This window comes from Myodes glareolus, chromosome 8, assembly GCF_982192425.1.
Source record: "Myodes glareolus chromosome 8, mMyoGla1.1, whole genome shotgun sequence".
Lineage (NCBI taxonomy): Eukaryota > Metazoa > Chordata > Mammalia > Rodentia > Cricetidae > Myodes > Myodes glareolus.
This window is the reverse complement of record NC_142033.1, coordinates 54,077,836-54,095,837: the sequence shown is the minus strand read 5'-3', so window position 1 is coordinate 54,095,837 and position 18,002 is coordinate 54,077,836. Positions and strand designations below refer to the sequence as shown.

General features: G+C 47.6%; 1 protein-coding gene across 8 annotated transcripts in view; it reads right to left on the bottom strand.

Moving 5' to 3' along the window:
- Positions 1–18,002, bottom strand: part of Ccdc149 (coiled-coil domain containing 149) — an 89,714-nt gene that overhangs the window by 60,960 nt on the left and 10,752 nt on the right. Inside the window, exons 2-3 of one of the 8 annotated variants that reach the window (XM_085691900.2) lie at positions 17,946–18,002; positions 15,399–15,441 (exon numbers count right to left, since the gene is read on the bottom strand). The exon at positions 17,946–18,002 is cut by the window's right edge and continues 140 nt beyond it. The exons of 5 other annotated variants lie outside the window; for them this stretch is intronic. Coding sequence is in view for 1 of the 3 variants with exons in the window: in XM_085691899.2 (XP_085548025.2) it covers positions 17,946–17,960 (15 nt within the window). In the remaining 2 variants the exon portion in view is untranslated. The remainder of the gene's footprint in view (positions 1–15,398; positions 15,442–17,945) is intronic. 2 more of the 8 variants (XM_085691899.2, XM_048415066.3) reach the window with 2 other exon arrangements.

Sequence of the window (18,002 nt, the reverse complement as noted above, 5' to 3'; positions counted from 1 at the left end):
AACTTGGGCAGATACAATCGTGTATTTGCAAATAAGTTAAGAAATAGAACTATAAGCCAGCAAGACGGCTTAGCAGGTCACAGCACTTAACGACCTGAGTCTGATTTTTGAACCCATAGTGCAATGAGAGAACCAATTCTCAACTTCCTCCACTGACTCTAGACATGTACTATGGTGCACGTGCACGCACGCACACACACACACACACAGATATACACACAACATACACATGCTTATGATAATAATAAAGTAGAACTATTTTTAAAATTACGTATAAGGATAAATAGATGCCTGGATTCCAGATTTATCTAGTATGACATATATACTTATCCATCCACATAAAATTACATGAATTTTTATTAAAATTTTACAAAGCAATACGCACAAACATCTTTAATGAAAAATTTATAAATATTGATAGGAATCATTTCTTGCTAGTAATTCCTATCCCTCAAATTTTAAAATTTTTCCTTGTGCTTTTCTGGGGTTTTTTTCTAAATTTTTGAGGATAAGTCAGTATGTTCTCGATTATAGCAATAACCCCAAATATTATGAAAAATCATCTCTTTGTGCCATAAATCATTTCACTCGATCCTTCCCACCCATGAAACCAAGCAGTCATTTTCCTCTGGAGAATTTGTTCACTAACTCGGCGCTGATCTGTAAAACCTCTTCAAGGATCAAACACACGCACCCATCCATCACCAGAGACCAACTTCAGAAGTCGGTATTTTTGCCCCACTCTGGATTCTCCCAACAGCCGGGCAGTGCTGGCTGGAACTCCCGCCTTCAAGCAACAACATTGTGTGTCTCCGCATCTCCCTCCTGGAATGAGGCCCAGTCAACAGTCCCACCACAGTGGCCCATGTGAGCTCAGAGAAGATTCTGCTTTTACCGGATCTATTACACCACCTGGCGTTACTCACATGTGTGAAATGTGGCACTAAATACCTTTTGAATTTTCCCCATAAAAGACCAAATTCAAAGCATTCATGAAAACAATTTATAGTTTCATTATCCACCCTGACACGAGCGCTTTGTCATTGTGGGCGCTCACACAAAGCAGAGCAAGAGCCGGCACTCCCTTACCGTTTGAGCCAATGCTCTTTACGGACAAAAAGCATTACTCATATATAGTGCTTGCTCAGAACCGACTTTGTTAAGTTCAATTTCAAATAAATGAAAGGGGAAAAAAAGAGAGTCTTGTGCATTAGCACATTTTTTCCCCTAAAAAAAAAAGTAATTGCTTAGTTTCAAAAACAAAGGGGAAAGAAAAGTCGTGCTGAGGGAGATTTGAGTTCTGAGAAAGGACACTTCACCTTGGTGGAATTTTATTCCCTGCAGTAATGAGGTTGGAATCCTGCCTTAAAACGCTCCAGTTTTTGAGACTCTGACATTGTCTGCATGACGCAAAATGATCCTGTTGCCACAGTGATTTCTCGAGAGTCAAGTCGACAACAAGTAAACATCAGAGGTGAGTGGCTTGAAACCCAGAGCTGCAGGGTCCTGGGGTAGGGAGGCATCGCGATGCCACAGGGGAAAGCATCACTACACAGGGCTTGACCCATCCACCCTGCTCTCCTCTCCCCCCAGTCAGCAGCCCCAGTCCCGGGGCCTTGGGTGTCAGCAGCATGAAGGTCCCATCTATGGGTTCATACACATCCAGTGTCTTTGACTGTAAGGAAGAGAATCTCAGTTGGATCAAGACATTCCAGGAGGTAAGTCTGCATAGAATACCCATCTCATGAAGAGACAGTAAAGGCTGCTTCGTACTCAGAAACAGAAATTCAGGTTCCCTGCCTTTGAATGATCCAAGAGAAAAAGCATTTCTCTCTCAAGGAACAGTCCAAGTTAGAAGCTGTGAAGGGAAGGAAAAAACAAAGAAAGAAAGAAACAAACAAAAACACTCCAGTCTCGGGCTCTGTGGAAGCTGGTAGAAACCAGACATGGAGGCTTTCACAAGCCACAGTGGTCTAGAGCTTGCGAAGGAGAGTTCTGCAGGTCCATCCCTGAGCACATGACAGGGGTGACAGCTAAAGCTCCATCCAGGGAACATCACGGAAGAGGGGGCAGAAAGAGCTCGACGTTGGGGAGGAGAGCGGTGAAATGCTGGCATGGCTGTGCTGCTCAAGAGCTCGGCACAGCTAAGGTTACCCACAAGAGTGCTAGCCGAAAAGATCCATAAATATCCCATAAGGCTGCAAGAACTGGACACAGCGGTATACAAAAGAGAAAAAAGAGGACACAAGGGCATGAAGGTGAGAAGGGGGGCAAGTTGGGGAGGGTCTGGGGGTAACAGAGGAGTTGGGGTGATGGAATTATATTACAAAAGTATATATATATTATATTACATATTATATATATATTACAAAAGTCTATGTATATACACACATATGTACCACATACATACTATACACACACACACACACACACACACACACACACACACTCAAAGAAAGCGGAAGTGGTCTGTACAGACAATGAAGCTGCACTGAGAAAAAGGCGGTCCTAGAAAGCAACTGGCCAGTCTTTCTTCTGCTTGCTGTAGTCTAGAGACCTGGCTGTCAAAAACTTTAGCCCAACGCTATTTATCGGCAGGATAAACCTTAGGCTGAAGCCATGTTTACAAAAACAGCACAAAGTGGATCTGAGCTCAGGAAGAACTGTCTTAGACATTTGCATCCACAGGCAGCGCTGAGGACTGAGGACCCAGGAACAAAATGTCAAGGGTTCTAAGAGGCAAAGGTTTCCTCAATAGGGGAAATCCCAGGGGTCCGTCCTGGAGTGTGAAAGTGGAGGGCAGGGGCTGAACAGAAGCAGGCGAGCGTTCATGGTTCTCTTTCTCTGACTGCAGGCACCAAGGTGAGCTGCTCCAAACTCTGCTGCCTTGATTTCCCCACCATGGTGTACTATGCCTGGAACTGCATAGAACAGACCCTTTCTCCCCGAGGTTGCTCCTTAACAGTATTCAGCACAGCAACAGAGAAGGAGCTAAGCCAGCCGCCTGGTCCGACTTCCCTGTCCCTTCTGTGTTATGGCTGGGTCTTGAGCTATGCTTGGTCTTAGAGACTGGTTACTTTCAGGATCTCCCCTGTGATGGTAGAGGTGTCATCGTATTCATTCCAGATACCCAGTGCTGAGAAAAAGACACAGTACACAGCAGGTACTTGATACATGTATTTAGATGTGCGCATGCACAGATATATGCCTATGGTGTAACGCTGTAAACTGATAATGCATGGATTTTCTCCTTTATCCTATTATATGCACATATATAATGCACACAGAATATATGTACATAGTCACTAGCCACATGGATGGGTGACTAGAGCTTCCCCAGAACTTGTGGCAATGCGGTACCACCCCCATTTTACAGACTCCCTGACAGAGTCACCCACAACAGGCTCCTTAGTGTACAGAGGAGGAAACCGGGACTCGACTTGGTGAAGTGACTTATCCAAAGCTGGCTGGTCAAAGCTAGGTAAGCTGTGTATTTGTCTCACTTCAAGTTCAAGGCTCTTTCCGGATAGTAAATAACTTCAAGTTCTTGCCAAGTAAGAAAAAAAAGAAAAGAAAAGACGGACCATGAATGCAGAATAATGGTGAAGTTTTCGCTGTGCTCCTCATAGGCAGGTGTTGATAATGATGTGAGACTATATTATTAACTAGTAGCCCTCACTAGTGTGCCCTGGACATTAGTAAGGGCGATAGACACTTCCCTCCAAGGGACAATGCAGGATATGGTCATGGTGGGAGCTGTGGCAGAAGGAGTCAGCGATGCCTGAGTTCCGGTCTTGGCTTCACTACTTCCTAGCTATGGGACAATTAGCCACTGTGTGCCCCAGACTCCCTGTTTACACACAGAGATGGAGAAGCGCCTTCAAGGGGTTAGCACGACCATGTGAGAAGCGAGCTAGCAACTGTGAAACCTCTAACACATTAACTGTGATTGCCATGACTTCCATTCAGTTCGCTCAGCGTGAGACAAGTGGGAAAATCTTGGAAGTGAAGGTGTTCACTGGAGGAGGGGGTGACATGTGACATGGAGCCTGCAGGTCAGGGAGAGGGAGGGTCAGAGGTTACTAGGATAGGCAACCAGAAGCCAACAGAGCTCTAGCAGAGGAGCAAAGGCATGGGTTTCCTAAGGACAGTAGATTATACAGTGAGTGGCAAGGGTGGGCTGGCCGGGGACTCTTTGGGGTGAAGGTAGAGAGAGATCAGGCCTGAGGGTGCAGATTTGGCTGAGCTGTTCAGCCTCTCTTCCCCAAGGAATGAGGGACCTAGGGTCTCTAACTAGGGGAAGATCATTCAGAATCTTTTCATGGGGAAAAATGCTATCCTGCCGTCAGAGGGGGGAATTCATATTGGCCTGCACAGCATGGGCACAATTTGCCTTGCAGCCCACAGTGGGAGGAAAAGGCATTGGGGCTCAGGACACCAACATTGCTGCACTCTGCAGCATGGTCTGCCCCAGCAGGCTTCCAGAGAACACTCCAGCTCTGCTATTTTTTAATGGGGTCTGTCCTCACCATGTCTAATACAACATGGCGAGACAGGGCGTTCCCCGGACAACCAGACACACGCGAAATTAGCCTCAGCCACAGAGCCTGATATGGGGATCATATCAATGGGCCGATGAGTCATGTGACTGCCCCATTACGCTACAAAGACAGTGAGCAGGACAAATCCAGGAAAAGACTCCACCCTCTCACCCCTTGGGTGGGGCCAGGGGATCCACCATTATTCTTCCGATTCTTTTGTTCTTGGCTAACAACTCTGTTGGCCAAGTTCACAGTTGGAATAGGAATGGTGGCTTTTTCACCCTCTTTCCAGTTTCAAGACAGGAAACATTCCATTGATTTTCAAGAAAGGAGGAGCGTCAGGAAAGACGTTTTTTGAATGTTTGCCACCTCGTGTCCAGCATCCTAGAAGTAATAATGACTTTATTTGATTGAAATAGTAACAGTAGCCACCACTGGGGCGAGCTCAGCAGTTTCCCTTCTATGCTAAGTGCTGTATTTGTTCCCCATGGTCGGCCTCTGTAACAAACAGTGAGACAAACCCCTTTTCAGAGGTGAGGACTCTGAGCCCAATCATGATCTCATGATTGCAGAGGTAGGGAGGTGGCAGAGTTGCACCCCAACCTGCATGCGGAAATTAGGGTGCTTTGGTGGGCAGTAACAGTGACAGACGCTGAAACATAGGAACGCACTGGGAGAATATTGGCACTTATAGACTTGACTAGTGGAGAAAGAGATTTAGATTGGGGGGGGGGGGGAGGGAAGATAGAGAGGGAAAGGCCCAGAACACCCACGACCAGGTTATCATTACAGGGGAGTTTGGCTCAGGAATTGCCAAAGGGTTAAGCTGAGCTAGTGTCTTCAGGGCCATTGTCCACAGTCCTATGGTAGGCAGACTGGTCAAGGACAATAGTCTCCAAATAAAGGAGCTCTGAGAAAGAGAAATGAATGCTGGGAATTGGGAAAATGGCCAACTCGGGGAGGATCCATTTTACTGAGTGTTTCTGAACCTTGCTCTGGAACCTTCTTATGACTCATGAAGAAAGGCTGAAAAATAAAGGATGGTTATTCTCTAGCAATCCCTTTTATTTTCATTGACCTCGGAGCTACTGTTGAGCATGTGTCTCCCAATGACAGCTGTGGGCTGTTGGGACTCCTACTGCTGCAGGTGGGTACATACCTACCAGCAGGAGAGAGGGAAACGCCACACACCAAGTAGACCGGGCAACCCAGGAAGCGCGAATGGAACTCCATAAAATATGCCCCATTTCTGGCATGTATACTAGATATCGTGAAATATTTTTATTATCCACTCAAAAATAGATTTCTTTAGAATTGCATTTCAATTGCTTCTTTGAAGCTGAGCTCGTAACTCATGTGTGATGTTAATTCACGCCCACAGGTGAAGGCAGTCATACTCGTCACCTTAAGAACCCAATCCCACAGTTTGGGCCATTGAGTGGCTTTTATCTACCCATTTCCTGTTATCTGCCATAAAGCAAATCATAATTGCTACAAGGAAGACCATAATAATTAAATGACTACCTGACATACTACATTAGGATTTGGACAGCTTTACGACGGGCTGGCTGTGGCCGAGAGAGGAGGTAGCTCAGGGTCAGGGGAGTATGTCTGCCAAGGGACCTTTTCCACCAAACAGCACTCCTTGGTCCTGAGTGAGCACCCTTTGGTCCTGAGTGAGTGCCTCCTGGTCCTGAGTGAGCGCTTTTTGAAGAAGGAACCAAGCTGGTTTTCCTCCACCATGCAAGAGCCTGCCTGCCACCCCAAGAAAACCTCCTAGAAAGGGGACAACACACACAGAAGAGGGTCACGAGCAGAAATAGTCCCAATATTTGCTACCTGAAAACTCACTCTGCTTAGAGCTACTTTATCCACTAGATCTTAAAGCCCACCCCCACCCCTGCAAGGGCCCATATGCTGCCTTCCTGGCATAGCAATATTAGAAGGCTGTGGATCCTTTTAGAGGCAGGGCCTTGTGGGAGGTCGTCAGTCACGGGAGTGTTGTGTTTGAAGGGACAGTGTCCAGCAAGATGCTCCTCTCTCTCTTTTGAGTCCTGGCCGTGAGGTGAGCAGCTTTGTTCCAACACACACTCCCCACCTCCATCATCCTAAACCTCAAAAGCAATGGGGCCAACTGGCTACAAAGGCCGTCTTTAAAATGCCAGGAAGAACCTTCTCTGCTGATAGATTCTCTCAGGTATTGAGCGCAGTAGCGGAAAACTGACAACAGCAGGTTACCCTCTACTTTCCCTTCCTTCTGTTGTCAGGGCCCTCTTCCTTCCCTGCCCCGTCTCCCTCCAGGAACCTCTCCTTCCTGCCCAACCAGAGGCACCGGGTAAACAGCCCCCGACAATCAGCACACTGTCTCCAACTCCAATAAGCAACCTCTTTGTTCTGAAACCTCTGCTTGGCTCTGCGCTATGACATCGGGGCTATCACAGCCTCTTCTGCACTTCCTATCCTTCCAGGCCACATTTTGGAGCTTTGAAAAAGCATAAATCAGGCCCTGCCACTCTTTTTTTTAAAAAAATTCATTCATTCATTCATTCATTCATCCACTGAGAGAGGGGGTGGGGAGAGAGAGAGAGAGAGAGAGAGAGAGAGAGAGAGAGAGAGAGATTACCTCAGAGGACAATGTTTGGCTGCCCCGCTCTACCATGTAGGACCTAGGGATTGAGTTAGATCATCAGACTTTACAGAAAGCACCTTTACCCACAGAGCCATCTTGATGTCCTCCTACCATTAAAAAAAAAATGAAAATAAAAAAACATTTAAAAAACACATACTCTGGATGTCAAGCGATTGTCACGCCACACCCCCTCAGTATTTGGCTATAACCTGCCTCTGACTTGACTGCAGCTGCTCTTTCACCTGCTCGGCTTGTTCCCATTAAAGCTTCCTGCCCTTATCCACCCTGCCCAACTTTCTGTTGAAAGTTGTGTATGAGAGGCTGCTTGTTTGTTCCTGGCTGCTCAGACCCGAAATAATCACTCAGAAACTATATCATTTGAATTACTGCTTGGCCAATAGCTTAAGCATAATTTTAGCTAGCTCTTAAATCGTAATTTAACCCATTTCTATCAATCTGTGTATCGCCACATGGCTGTGGCTTACCAGCAAAGTTTTGGCATGTCTGTCTCTGGCGGGGCTACATGGCTTCTCTCTGACTCCGCCTCCTTTCCTCCTTTCTCCCAGCATTCAGTTTAGTTTTTTTTCCCTCACCTAGTTCTGCCCTACCCTATCACAGGCCCAAAACAGCTTCTTTATTAACCAATGATATTCACAGCTTACAGAGGGGAGTCTCACATCCTTTCTCTTTCTCTCTCTCTCTCTCTCTCTCTCTCTTTCTCTCTCTCTCTCTCATCTTAGTTGATCCAGTGCTCAGGAAAGTGTCCTGTTCCAAAAGCCTCTTAACCCCCAAGTAGAGGAGGAATGGCTCCTGGTTGGCTGCACAGCATTCTGCATGCACTTCAATGAGAGCAGAATTGGGACGGGGTGTGCACAAGCACATGCAAGCCCCACGTATACATGCTGTGACACAATGCCTGCCCACTTGCCTATCCTATGCCTTTGGCCTCTGCAACCAGGCCTTTCACACACAATATTAAATCCCCATAGAGAAGCACAGGCTCTAGCCCATGGTGAGAGCTCAGCACTTACTAAAGAATAGAGACACAACCTCAGTCTCCAGTAACCGACATACATTGTTATATAGCTATATACATTTAGTATTTACGTATTTTAGTGATACAGCCATCAATTTGATATTCTGCCTCAATCTCTACCAGTTGTGTCCAACCCGTGGCCCAAACGCGGCTATGACTGTTGCCCACCACAAATCACAAACCTGGGATTTTATGGGGATTATTTTGTGGGAACGTTTGTGCTTTTTTTGTTTGTAACATGATTGTTCTGTCCTGGAAGGTAAACTCTGTAGATGACGATATCACTCTGCCAGGTCAAAAGCCGACCCACTCATGAAGCTTTCCACGCTACAGGGGAGATGTACAGCTCTATGAGCCACAATGTATACACGGCGAGAATGCAGAGAATTCCCACAGTCATCAAAATGGGATTTGGGTTTTCACCTTTTAGCACTTAACACGGTCCTTCCCATCATTTCTGTGGTCATCCCGTTCCTTCCTCACCTTTATCCTTATACGCCCTGCAGATCTGCCAAACAGGCACCCAGGACTGTCCCTCAGAGAGACACATACGTGTCCTTATCTTCTTGAAGGTATGAGTTGGGCATCCAGAGTAAAGCACCATGTGGGGCAGGAACGGTGTCCTGCATCTTACTGAAGCCTCTGCCTGCAGAATCGTAGCCTCCCATGTGCCTCCCTCAAGACTTAGGCGTGAGCCCTTCCTGCCCACCCCAGGTAGGATGTACCTCCATGGGTGCATCTCTCATGGCACGGGCCCTTTGCCATGCTGGCGTTCAACTCTGTAACTTTCAGCTAACGATCCAGCAATCCTAAACCAGAAGTTTAGTGATTCTAATGCCATCCTGGAAGATGACTTTTTTATGATCCATCTTCTTCGGACTCGCCATCACACTTCCCCCTCCCTGGGATGGCTTTCAACAGGCAAACTTTGATGCTCTGAAGGCCCCAGGGGATGTGCTGGAATTTAAGTTAAGTGAGATTTCAGGTAATTGGAAAAGTTTATAATGTGCACCGCAGTAGCTGGGGGGTATGTGAAATTCCCTGACAGTCTTGGTTAACTGAAGTGGGGAATGACGAGCTGTATCCGCGTCTCTGTTTCCGTCCTTCTCCTAACTGCTCCCCTTCCCTCCCACCACCTCACTTCCACTCCTGCCCTGCCTCCTGCTTCCTTTGGGTCTGCAGAATGCCAGGGAAGGAGATTGCCTATCCTTCTGCCTGCCACAGTGAGCCAGGACCGTCCTCTCCCTCTGTTGAAGACAGCACATTTTTTTTGTCAAGCTCACTGCTTCCCCAGAGTGATGCTGCTGTCACCAGCGGGAGGATAATCCGACCTTGCCTGGGGCCAAGACACTGCCTGCCAGTGGGGTATACAGCTCCAGTTCCTTACAGGGATCAACTGTTCAGGAGACAGCACTGCAGACTCCCTGCATCTGCTGAGGTTGTTCCGTTCCCGTCTACAATGCTGGGCGAGTGGGCTCCTAGGGTACACTGGATGGGACAGCGTACACAGACGCTCCTATATCTATTTACATACTATATTATGCAACAGTCACACATAGACTGGAAGAGGGGATTTTCTGGCACTCCCCACACGGGAGGACGATTCAATTCAGCTCTTCAGGGTTGAGCAGCAGAATCTGTGGCACATGTTAGTCAGGCTGACTTCAAAAGCCGGAAAACGGCAGCTGCTCGGCTTCCCCTGGAATGGGAAAGGAATGATAAAAAAGACTCTAAGCCAGGAGCAGTGCTGCAAGCCTGTGAAGTCGGCGCTCGGGAAGCTGAGAGGAACAGGATTTGGAGTAAGAGGCCAGCTTGGGTCAAACAGAAAGACTGTACTTTTCCAGGCAAGGTTGGCGGTCTGGGTTGTAGCTCAGTGGTAGAGTATATGCCCAGCAAATAAGAACAAACAAACAAACACATCCATCCTTACAAAGGCCTAACACTTCTGCTGGTGGGACTACAGTTCCCCTTGGAAAAATATCAGCTCCTAAGTTCTCAGACCTTCTTCCGACACGGCAAGCCAGAGAGGACCCAGGTTGTGTTTTCTACCGTAAAGAGGAAGTATCAACTTCCTCAGAAAGCTGAAACATGGCCCCTTCAGGACTCTCTCTGCCTCCCAGGCAGCTGCTGACAAAGGGAACCCAGGATGAGCTAACAGGAAGGCATCTGCCAAGGCTGCCAAGTTGTATGTGGGGTTTGGGGAACACCATGTGGGTTTCATGGCCATCACTCGTCCAGAAAACACAGGAGCTGCTCTCCAAACCAGTACTTGGGGTCCCCCCTCACATAAAACATAGAGAGGGTCTTCATCGCTCTGGAGTCTTGACATACGACACAGCTCCTTGCACCCATCATGGATCAAAATCTCCATCCCAAAGGGGATGGACTGCCATTTCCTCTACAGAGGAAGGAAAAAAAGTCTTCAAGGGATTTGCTCTTAAGGAACCCAAAACACCAGCAAAGCCTTACAACTGGTCCCGGGCAAAAATGAGATCTGAATGCGGGCCTGTCCCGTGACTCTCGGGCCACACCACCCTATCTCACACATAGGAGGGTCGCAAGGATTCCGTTATACAGTTCGCCTAAAATGAAATGCTGAAACTCTAACGCTACCAGCCATTTCCTTTGATAGTACTGGGGCTCCAGCTGCCTACTTCCACGTGCTAAACAGGCAAAGGGCACTTGAGCACCTGAATCACACCCGCGACTCCCAATAGTATACATCTTGTCATCACAGTAATCAAGAGAATTGTGTCCGAACCACCCAAAAGAAGAAAAGTCTCCCTCCTAGGATTGAGAGCAGACTCCACCTCTCTGCATCTCCTGGCGGGGCTGAACAGTCTCATGAGTGGACCAGAGAGCTGGAGATAGAGCCTGCGTGGGAACAGTCTCTGCCCCCGTCCTCTCCTACTGGCGCCAGGTGCACATTCTCTAAAGTAGGAAGGTGCTCCATCCCAGTCCGCCCCACACGCGGGCATCCGCAGCCTCGAGATCCTTCAAATCAACCATGCAAATCCTTACCGCTTTAATTACCCAAGTAAGTAGAGCTCTTGCCACCATCTGCCAAGATTCCATCCAATCTTGATCATTACAGTCGTTTTCTCTGGATGAGAACCTCATAGACATCCCTAAAGGGCCACTTGGGCCCTGAATTTCCGCCTGCAGGATGAAGGTGTCCCCAGCCACAGCCTGAGGCGGGGAGCTGTTTGCTCCCTCGCTCCGCGCCCTATTCGGCTCTCCCGGAGCATTGCTAATTTGCTCTCCCGCTTCATCTTCGGCGTGCTTATTTTCTTTCCACCGTCTCCAGGCATGACTGATGAGGGAGAAATTTTCCTCAACAAGAGCTGTCAGTTCAGAACCAGCCCACAGTAAAAAGTCAGGTGGAGACTGAGGCTGGATGCGGGGAAGGGATTCACATCGCTTGGCGTTTTCAGAGGACAAGCTGAAGTGGAAAGACTTCATGGAGGCTTCTTCACCGCCCAGATCTATTTCTCTGGCTCTCGCCCATGCACCTGGGTTGGTTATGTTAACAGAAAGGTCCCTGTGGGTGGCCTGAGACCATGACTTTTCCGGAAGGTGAAAAATCTCCATTGACTACAGACCCCCAGTGGAACTCAAACCAACACTGGGTACAGGTTTTTGTTTTCTTCGTCAGTCTATTTGTTCCCCGCCATCACCGCTTTGGTCATGGCCATTCATCAAAACAGCATTTAAATGTCACTAAGGTGTGCTGTTTTAGCCTGCAAGTGTAGTCTGAAGGTCTGACACTTAATAAAAGCATTCCTGGTACCGCACTCAGAACTGAGGCAGGTAACGTCAGGTTCACATATTTCCCCACCGGTAAAGGAATTCAGCATCGTCAGGAGCAGCACAAACAGAAATACCAGATGGACGGCTGATTTGATGGCCAGACTAGCCATTTCTAAAGGAGATGAGATGCAGAGGGGGGGAGATGTGGACACAGCAGTAAATGGGTTTGGGGGTCAGAGGTCATGAGCCTGGGCACTGGGCACTGAGCTCCAGTCCTCAGAAAGAGCATTAAGCACTCTTAAGAGCTGAGCCACTCTCAGGAACACTGGGTATCATCAGTACTGGCCACTGTTCGCACTGTGGCAAGGTACAAAGACTAAATTTCAAACGGGTGCTTGTCCTAGAATTGTTTCAGCCACAGCAGACAGGGGCTCATGTGGCCCTCACAAGAAAGACGTATGAAGTAGACACTGTGATCAGCCCATGAATGTGCAAAGTAGCAGACAGCAAGATGGAAGCCTCTTCTCTTTCTGAAATTTATTTCACGTTTTAAAAGAAATTTTTATTTGCTTGTTTATTATATTATTTGATGTGCAAAAGTGCTTAGCCTACCTGCATGTCTGTACACACTTTGTATGCCTGGAGCTCATGGAAGCCAGACAAGTGCACTGGATCCCCTAAAACCGGAGTTAGAGACGGCTGTGAGCCATGTCCTTGAAACTGAACCCAGATCCTCTGAAAAAGCAACACGTACTCTTAACCCCTGAGCCATCTTTCCAGCTCACTCTTTTAGAATTTTCCAAGAAAAAAGTTTAAAATTGGGATGAGCAAGCATCCGAGAATTTGCTCTCCTGCAAACACCACCGTGCAGTCATTGCACTGGGATCTCAGATGCCCTTTCACACACAGGCAAGAACTGGCATCAGGATGTTCCACAGAACCGAGGTGTGCTTAAAGAGTGATCCGTGGAAGGCAGAAGCCAATGCCCTGCTCCCTCCCACCCCAAAAATATCACACAGAGAACTCTCACCTCACTGCCCCAGAAGCCTGATTCAGAGCTCCTGATGTCAAACCCCTGACCTCTCTGACAGTGGGAAACAACGCAATTTCTAAAACATACACTTAAGGTTTAACCAAGGTAAGGTTTATCAATAGCTTAGGATCCTCCTACCACTGTGCTCGGTGGCGACAAGGAACAATGAGGAACATGACAGTTACCACTGGGTAGGAAGCGAGTGATAAAAATACCATATGGTGACAAAATGCAGAACAACGGTGACCTCTGGGAGGTGTGGAGAAGAGGGACAAGTTGAGTAAGAAGGGCATATGGAACCTGTTGGAGAGCTTGGAATGTTCTGGGTTTTTATCCATGCAAGGCAGCTAGAATACAGTCCAAGGATGGAGTCCATGAGAATTCTGAGTGCTTGTGGGAAAACTCGAAGAAAACAAGATAAGAGTCCTGTGACTTCAGCTTCTTAAAACACAGAACTGTCCATGGAGTGTTTCCATGCCCCTTCCAGATGAAGCAGATAGGAGAGACTTTACAGCTGCTGTTACTCATATGCCTTACGGAAAAACAAAAAAACAAAAACATGGCTTGTCTTTGTGATTACCTGCTTTATTCAGGTGACCCTTCTTAACTCAGAGCATACACTGTCGGATGCTCTGTACAAAGTTGGCGGTGGCATGAGACATCAGTCTGCCTCCCTTTTAGGCCTGGCTCTCCCAGGCTCACACTGGTAAACACATGGCCACATGGCTGCATACACATGTAAAAGCTTCACTGATTGTTCCACATACAATGTGGGCTTTCACTGCCTGTACGTTGGTCTCTAAAAGGACGCAAAGACAAAACAGCAGGTTCACGCTGGAGAAATAACAACATGAGAAATGGGCGATTGTGCTTCTATGTCAACAGCAGTGAGGCCTGGGTAAATTATAGATTTCTCTCCTTAAACACATCCACATTTTGTGGATTTGAAGTGTACAGAGAATTTACATTACTCAATATTAAAGTTAAAACCCATCATTACCTAAGATATGCATCAAGCCTATATAATAACTTTAATCATTTATTTTTCTTCCCAAATCTTTCCTCGTTCAAAAATCTAGGCCACATGGCCAAGACTTCTATGTTGCCTGAGGACACTCTACACGGACAGGGAGAGGCAAGTACAGGGTGGGGAAGTCAACCCTGAGTAATATTAGGTCATCTGGTATACCTGCTTCCAGCTGCACCAGGAGAGGAGTTGTGATGCCCCCTATAGGATATAGTCGCAACTACAGGGCTGCTGACCCCATTGGTGCTGCTGCTAGCCTATGAGGCGTCCAGGAAAGAACCCCGAGTCAAACCCCAACATGAGGGACCACAGTTTTGAATTTGTTCCAACTTGACACCCCAAAGTCTTGCTTTTTAACTCAATATTTGGGGCATAGGCCTAAGTGAGATGGGAACCAACATGAGAAAAGATATTTTCCAGAGGTCTGAAAGCAAGGGTAGGAGATACCTGAGCACACGCCTTCCAGCACGAAGCCCTGGTTTCACGAGAAAACATGTGATTTGAAATTAACATAAAGCTCTCTGCTCCTGGATGTTGCTGAGTAACCACAAATAAGGGCTCTGAATTTTTAGATATTTCATAAACACTTGGAATTCCCAGGAATACCTGCTCGGTCTAACCTCCAACACAGTTGTGGGGAGAATGGCCTTCTGGATGGTGCATCGCAACTTGTGGTAAAGTACCTAGGATATAGTTAATGCCTCTAAATATCAGTTGAAGGAAAATGGGTGTGAAGAATTACTTTGTTAACACTTTGCTTGATGAGAACATGACCATAGGGACCAAAGACACTGTGTGACTGGGGCTAAAGGGGCTAAAGAGACATCTCAGGAGGTAGGAGCCCTTGCTGCTCTTCTAGAGAACCCACGTTCAATCCCTGGCATTCCTATCAGGTGACCAACAACCATCTGTAACTCCAGTTCCAGGATGGGATCTGACACCCTCAGAGAGAGAGAGAGAGAGAGAGAGAGAGAGAGAGAGAGAGAGAGAGAGAAAGAGAGAGAGAGAGAGAGAGAGAATAGAATACAAAAAGCAAAATACATCTTTTTTTTTAAAAAAAAAAAAAAAAAGGAACTGTGGAACTTCATTGCTGAAGAGTTAAGCCTAGTTGGTAAATGACCTTTGGAGCAAGCTAATTCCAGTCGAAAGCAGAGGAAAAACCTGGTGAACACCCAGGGGCAGGTCAGATTCCATTATAGAAATAGCTCTTTATAACCAAATGATTTCCCACCCACAGCCTCTGCCTGCCTTTTCCTAGCAATATCTCGGATACAGTACGATTCCAGCATAGAAAGAATGAGGGGAAAGAAATGGGGAGGAGGGAAGTGAGTTACAGTTAACGCATAAATCCTGAGAGCTCATCAGAAGTTGGCTTGACTTACCACCTCCGGGAGATCACAATCTACACTCTGAAAGTCAGAAGCCCTGTGGGATGAGAACGGATAGGAGACTTTGAGGGGGAAAAAAAAAAACAGATGATGTTATTCTCATAAAAAATATAATGTCTTTATTTTGATTCAGTAGTCTTTCAATTGAAGTGGTAACCACAAATCACTGTGGTTGCCATCTCTTCTGAATTTGGTCACTGCTGGGGGGTGGGAGTGTGTTTCAAGGGGCCCGGTGGAGATTCTACGATGCAACAGCCTTGCCCTTCCTGCAGCAACGCCAGGCTGAAGGCAAAGCAAGAACAATCTCAGCCTAAGCTCCCACGGGGACATTTGGACAAGGCAAGTTTGGCTAAATGGATGCTGTGGAATGGCAGGCAGGAAGACAACTTTAGCCCTGAGCCGTGGCACCGATGGCTGAGCCTTGAAATGCGAGTAAGGAAAAGAAGGGGTGTGAGAGTTCTGGGCAGAGAACGGAGCCTGTGGAAAGGAAGGTGAGGGGAACCAATGTTCACATATACCGGAAGTGGTTCTGCTTGCCAGGAATGCTAGATGTATGGAAAGAGAAACGCGATATAGTTGGTCCATTTGGTTTGAATGAAAGTAAGACCTGCTTTAATTGACAGCAAAGCTGGGGCCAACGTGAGAGCCAACAGTGATGCAGAGCAAGGAAAAGTTATGGTCAGACTCCTACAACTGGATTTTGAGCTGCCAGTCATGGCCGGGATCGAAAGGTGGAATTGACTGGCGGTGCGGGAAGGCTGGGGGTGCAGGAAAGCTGATCACGTTTCTAATATAATTTTGGAAGGAGGTTACTGTTAGTTCCCTGTGAGCGAGTGTCGTGTCTTTCTCTAAACACTAAACTCGACTTTACTCAGCAAAGCCAGAAATCAGAGTGGTTGGCCGATGTTCTCAAGATCAGATGGGGGCTGGTGTGAGGAGGAACAGAACAATGTGGGCTTGAGGTAAGATGATGCTCAAGAACAATGAAGGGGGTGCAAAGCTGGAAGTTAAGGGGTTCTCAACAGAGGTCATAGACAAGAAGTTGCCTGGAACGGACAGAGTAGCCAGCAAGCACACTGCAAGGTCTAGAAAAGCTGAGGAGGGAAAGAAGGTTCCAGGCTGACCCCGCATCGCATCAGGCTGGAACCAATTATAAAGCAAATTGGAACAGGCTAGAAAAAGGGGGTCCCCCACCCCACCCAACCACCTCCAATATTGCCTTCGTCGTGGATTTACAGATGGCAGAGCAAGCAGGCACGTCAATCTGTGCCCCATCAGCATGAATTTGCAATGGCATCGTGTTGACAGCTGCAGCTGACACATCACCTCCATTTGCAGAGGCATCTCCGATGCCCTGGGGAAGGGCTTTCCCACAGCCTGACAAAGATAAGCACTTTACACGGGAGTGCGGCTCAAAAACACACTTTTAGACATCCTCTAGCTTCTCTACGGCTGCTGGGGCACTCGAAGTCCAAGTGTCCCCACCTGAAGCCGGATGAGCTGTGGTCTCCTCAACAGAGCCTGCATTCTGCCAGCTCTGCACTTTCCCCGTCTCCGTTCCCTCTGCCTGGAGCATCTCTGCAACTCCACGTGATGACAAACACCTGACAGGATCTAGAGTCGCCTAGATGACTCACATGAAGGATTATTTAGTGTAGGTTAGCCTCCGGGCGTGCCTTAGAGGGATGATCTAGACGGTTAATTGAAGTATGGAGACCCACCCGAAAGGGGAACAGCACCATTCCTAGACTGCACAAGAAGGGGAAGCTAGTTGATGTGGAGGATTCATCTCTGTTTCCCCGACTGTAGGTGCAGCGTGAAGAGCTGCTTCAAGCTCCTGCTGCCTTAGCGCACCCACATGATGGACTCTATACTGAAGCTGTGAGCTGAAAGAGACCCGTCCATCCTTCTGTCCTTCCTTCCTTCCTTCTTTCCAGATTAAGTTCCTTCTGTCAAGATATTTTATACAGCAACAGAAAAACAACAAGAACACCCCACATGCTGAAATTCTGCCCACCGTTCCTGCCCCAGGAGTCACCTCCATCCAAAACCTTCCTCTTTCCCCAGCTAAATCGCCCCGAATCCCAATGCATATAATGACTTCATGTTCGGTCACCAGTGGATACCTGAGGCCAGCTATGCCAGGGAAGAGACTTTGTACCAGAGCATGCCCAGTAGCGTACTGAAGGGTGACCTTTACCTGTGACCCAGCCTGTCCCAGAAACACTGTGTGGATGGACCCCCCATTTCCTTGCACCATCCCTTCCTACCAGGAACAATTGTGGGTGCATCCTCACACTGCTGAGCCCTACCTGTGAGGCCATCACTAATCACACTATGGGTAGGTGGGCAAGGGCAGCCAATGTTTCATTTTCCATAAATGAGGATGTGAAGCTAATGGTCCAAAATGGATCGATCCTGTCAGGGTCTTGCCTCAGCTCGTGCTCCCAAGCAGTCACCACAGCAAAAGCTTCAGCATTCTAAAACTGTCTCCCGGCTTTCCGTAAGCAGTCGTGTCCCATCTCTGAGGAGCTCACTAACCTTGCAAAAGCTCATTCACATATACAGAGAAGTTCCATTCTCTCTCAGGCTGCAGGC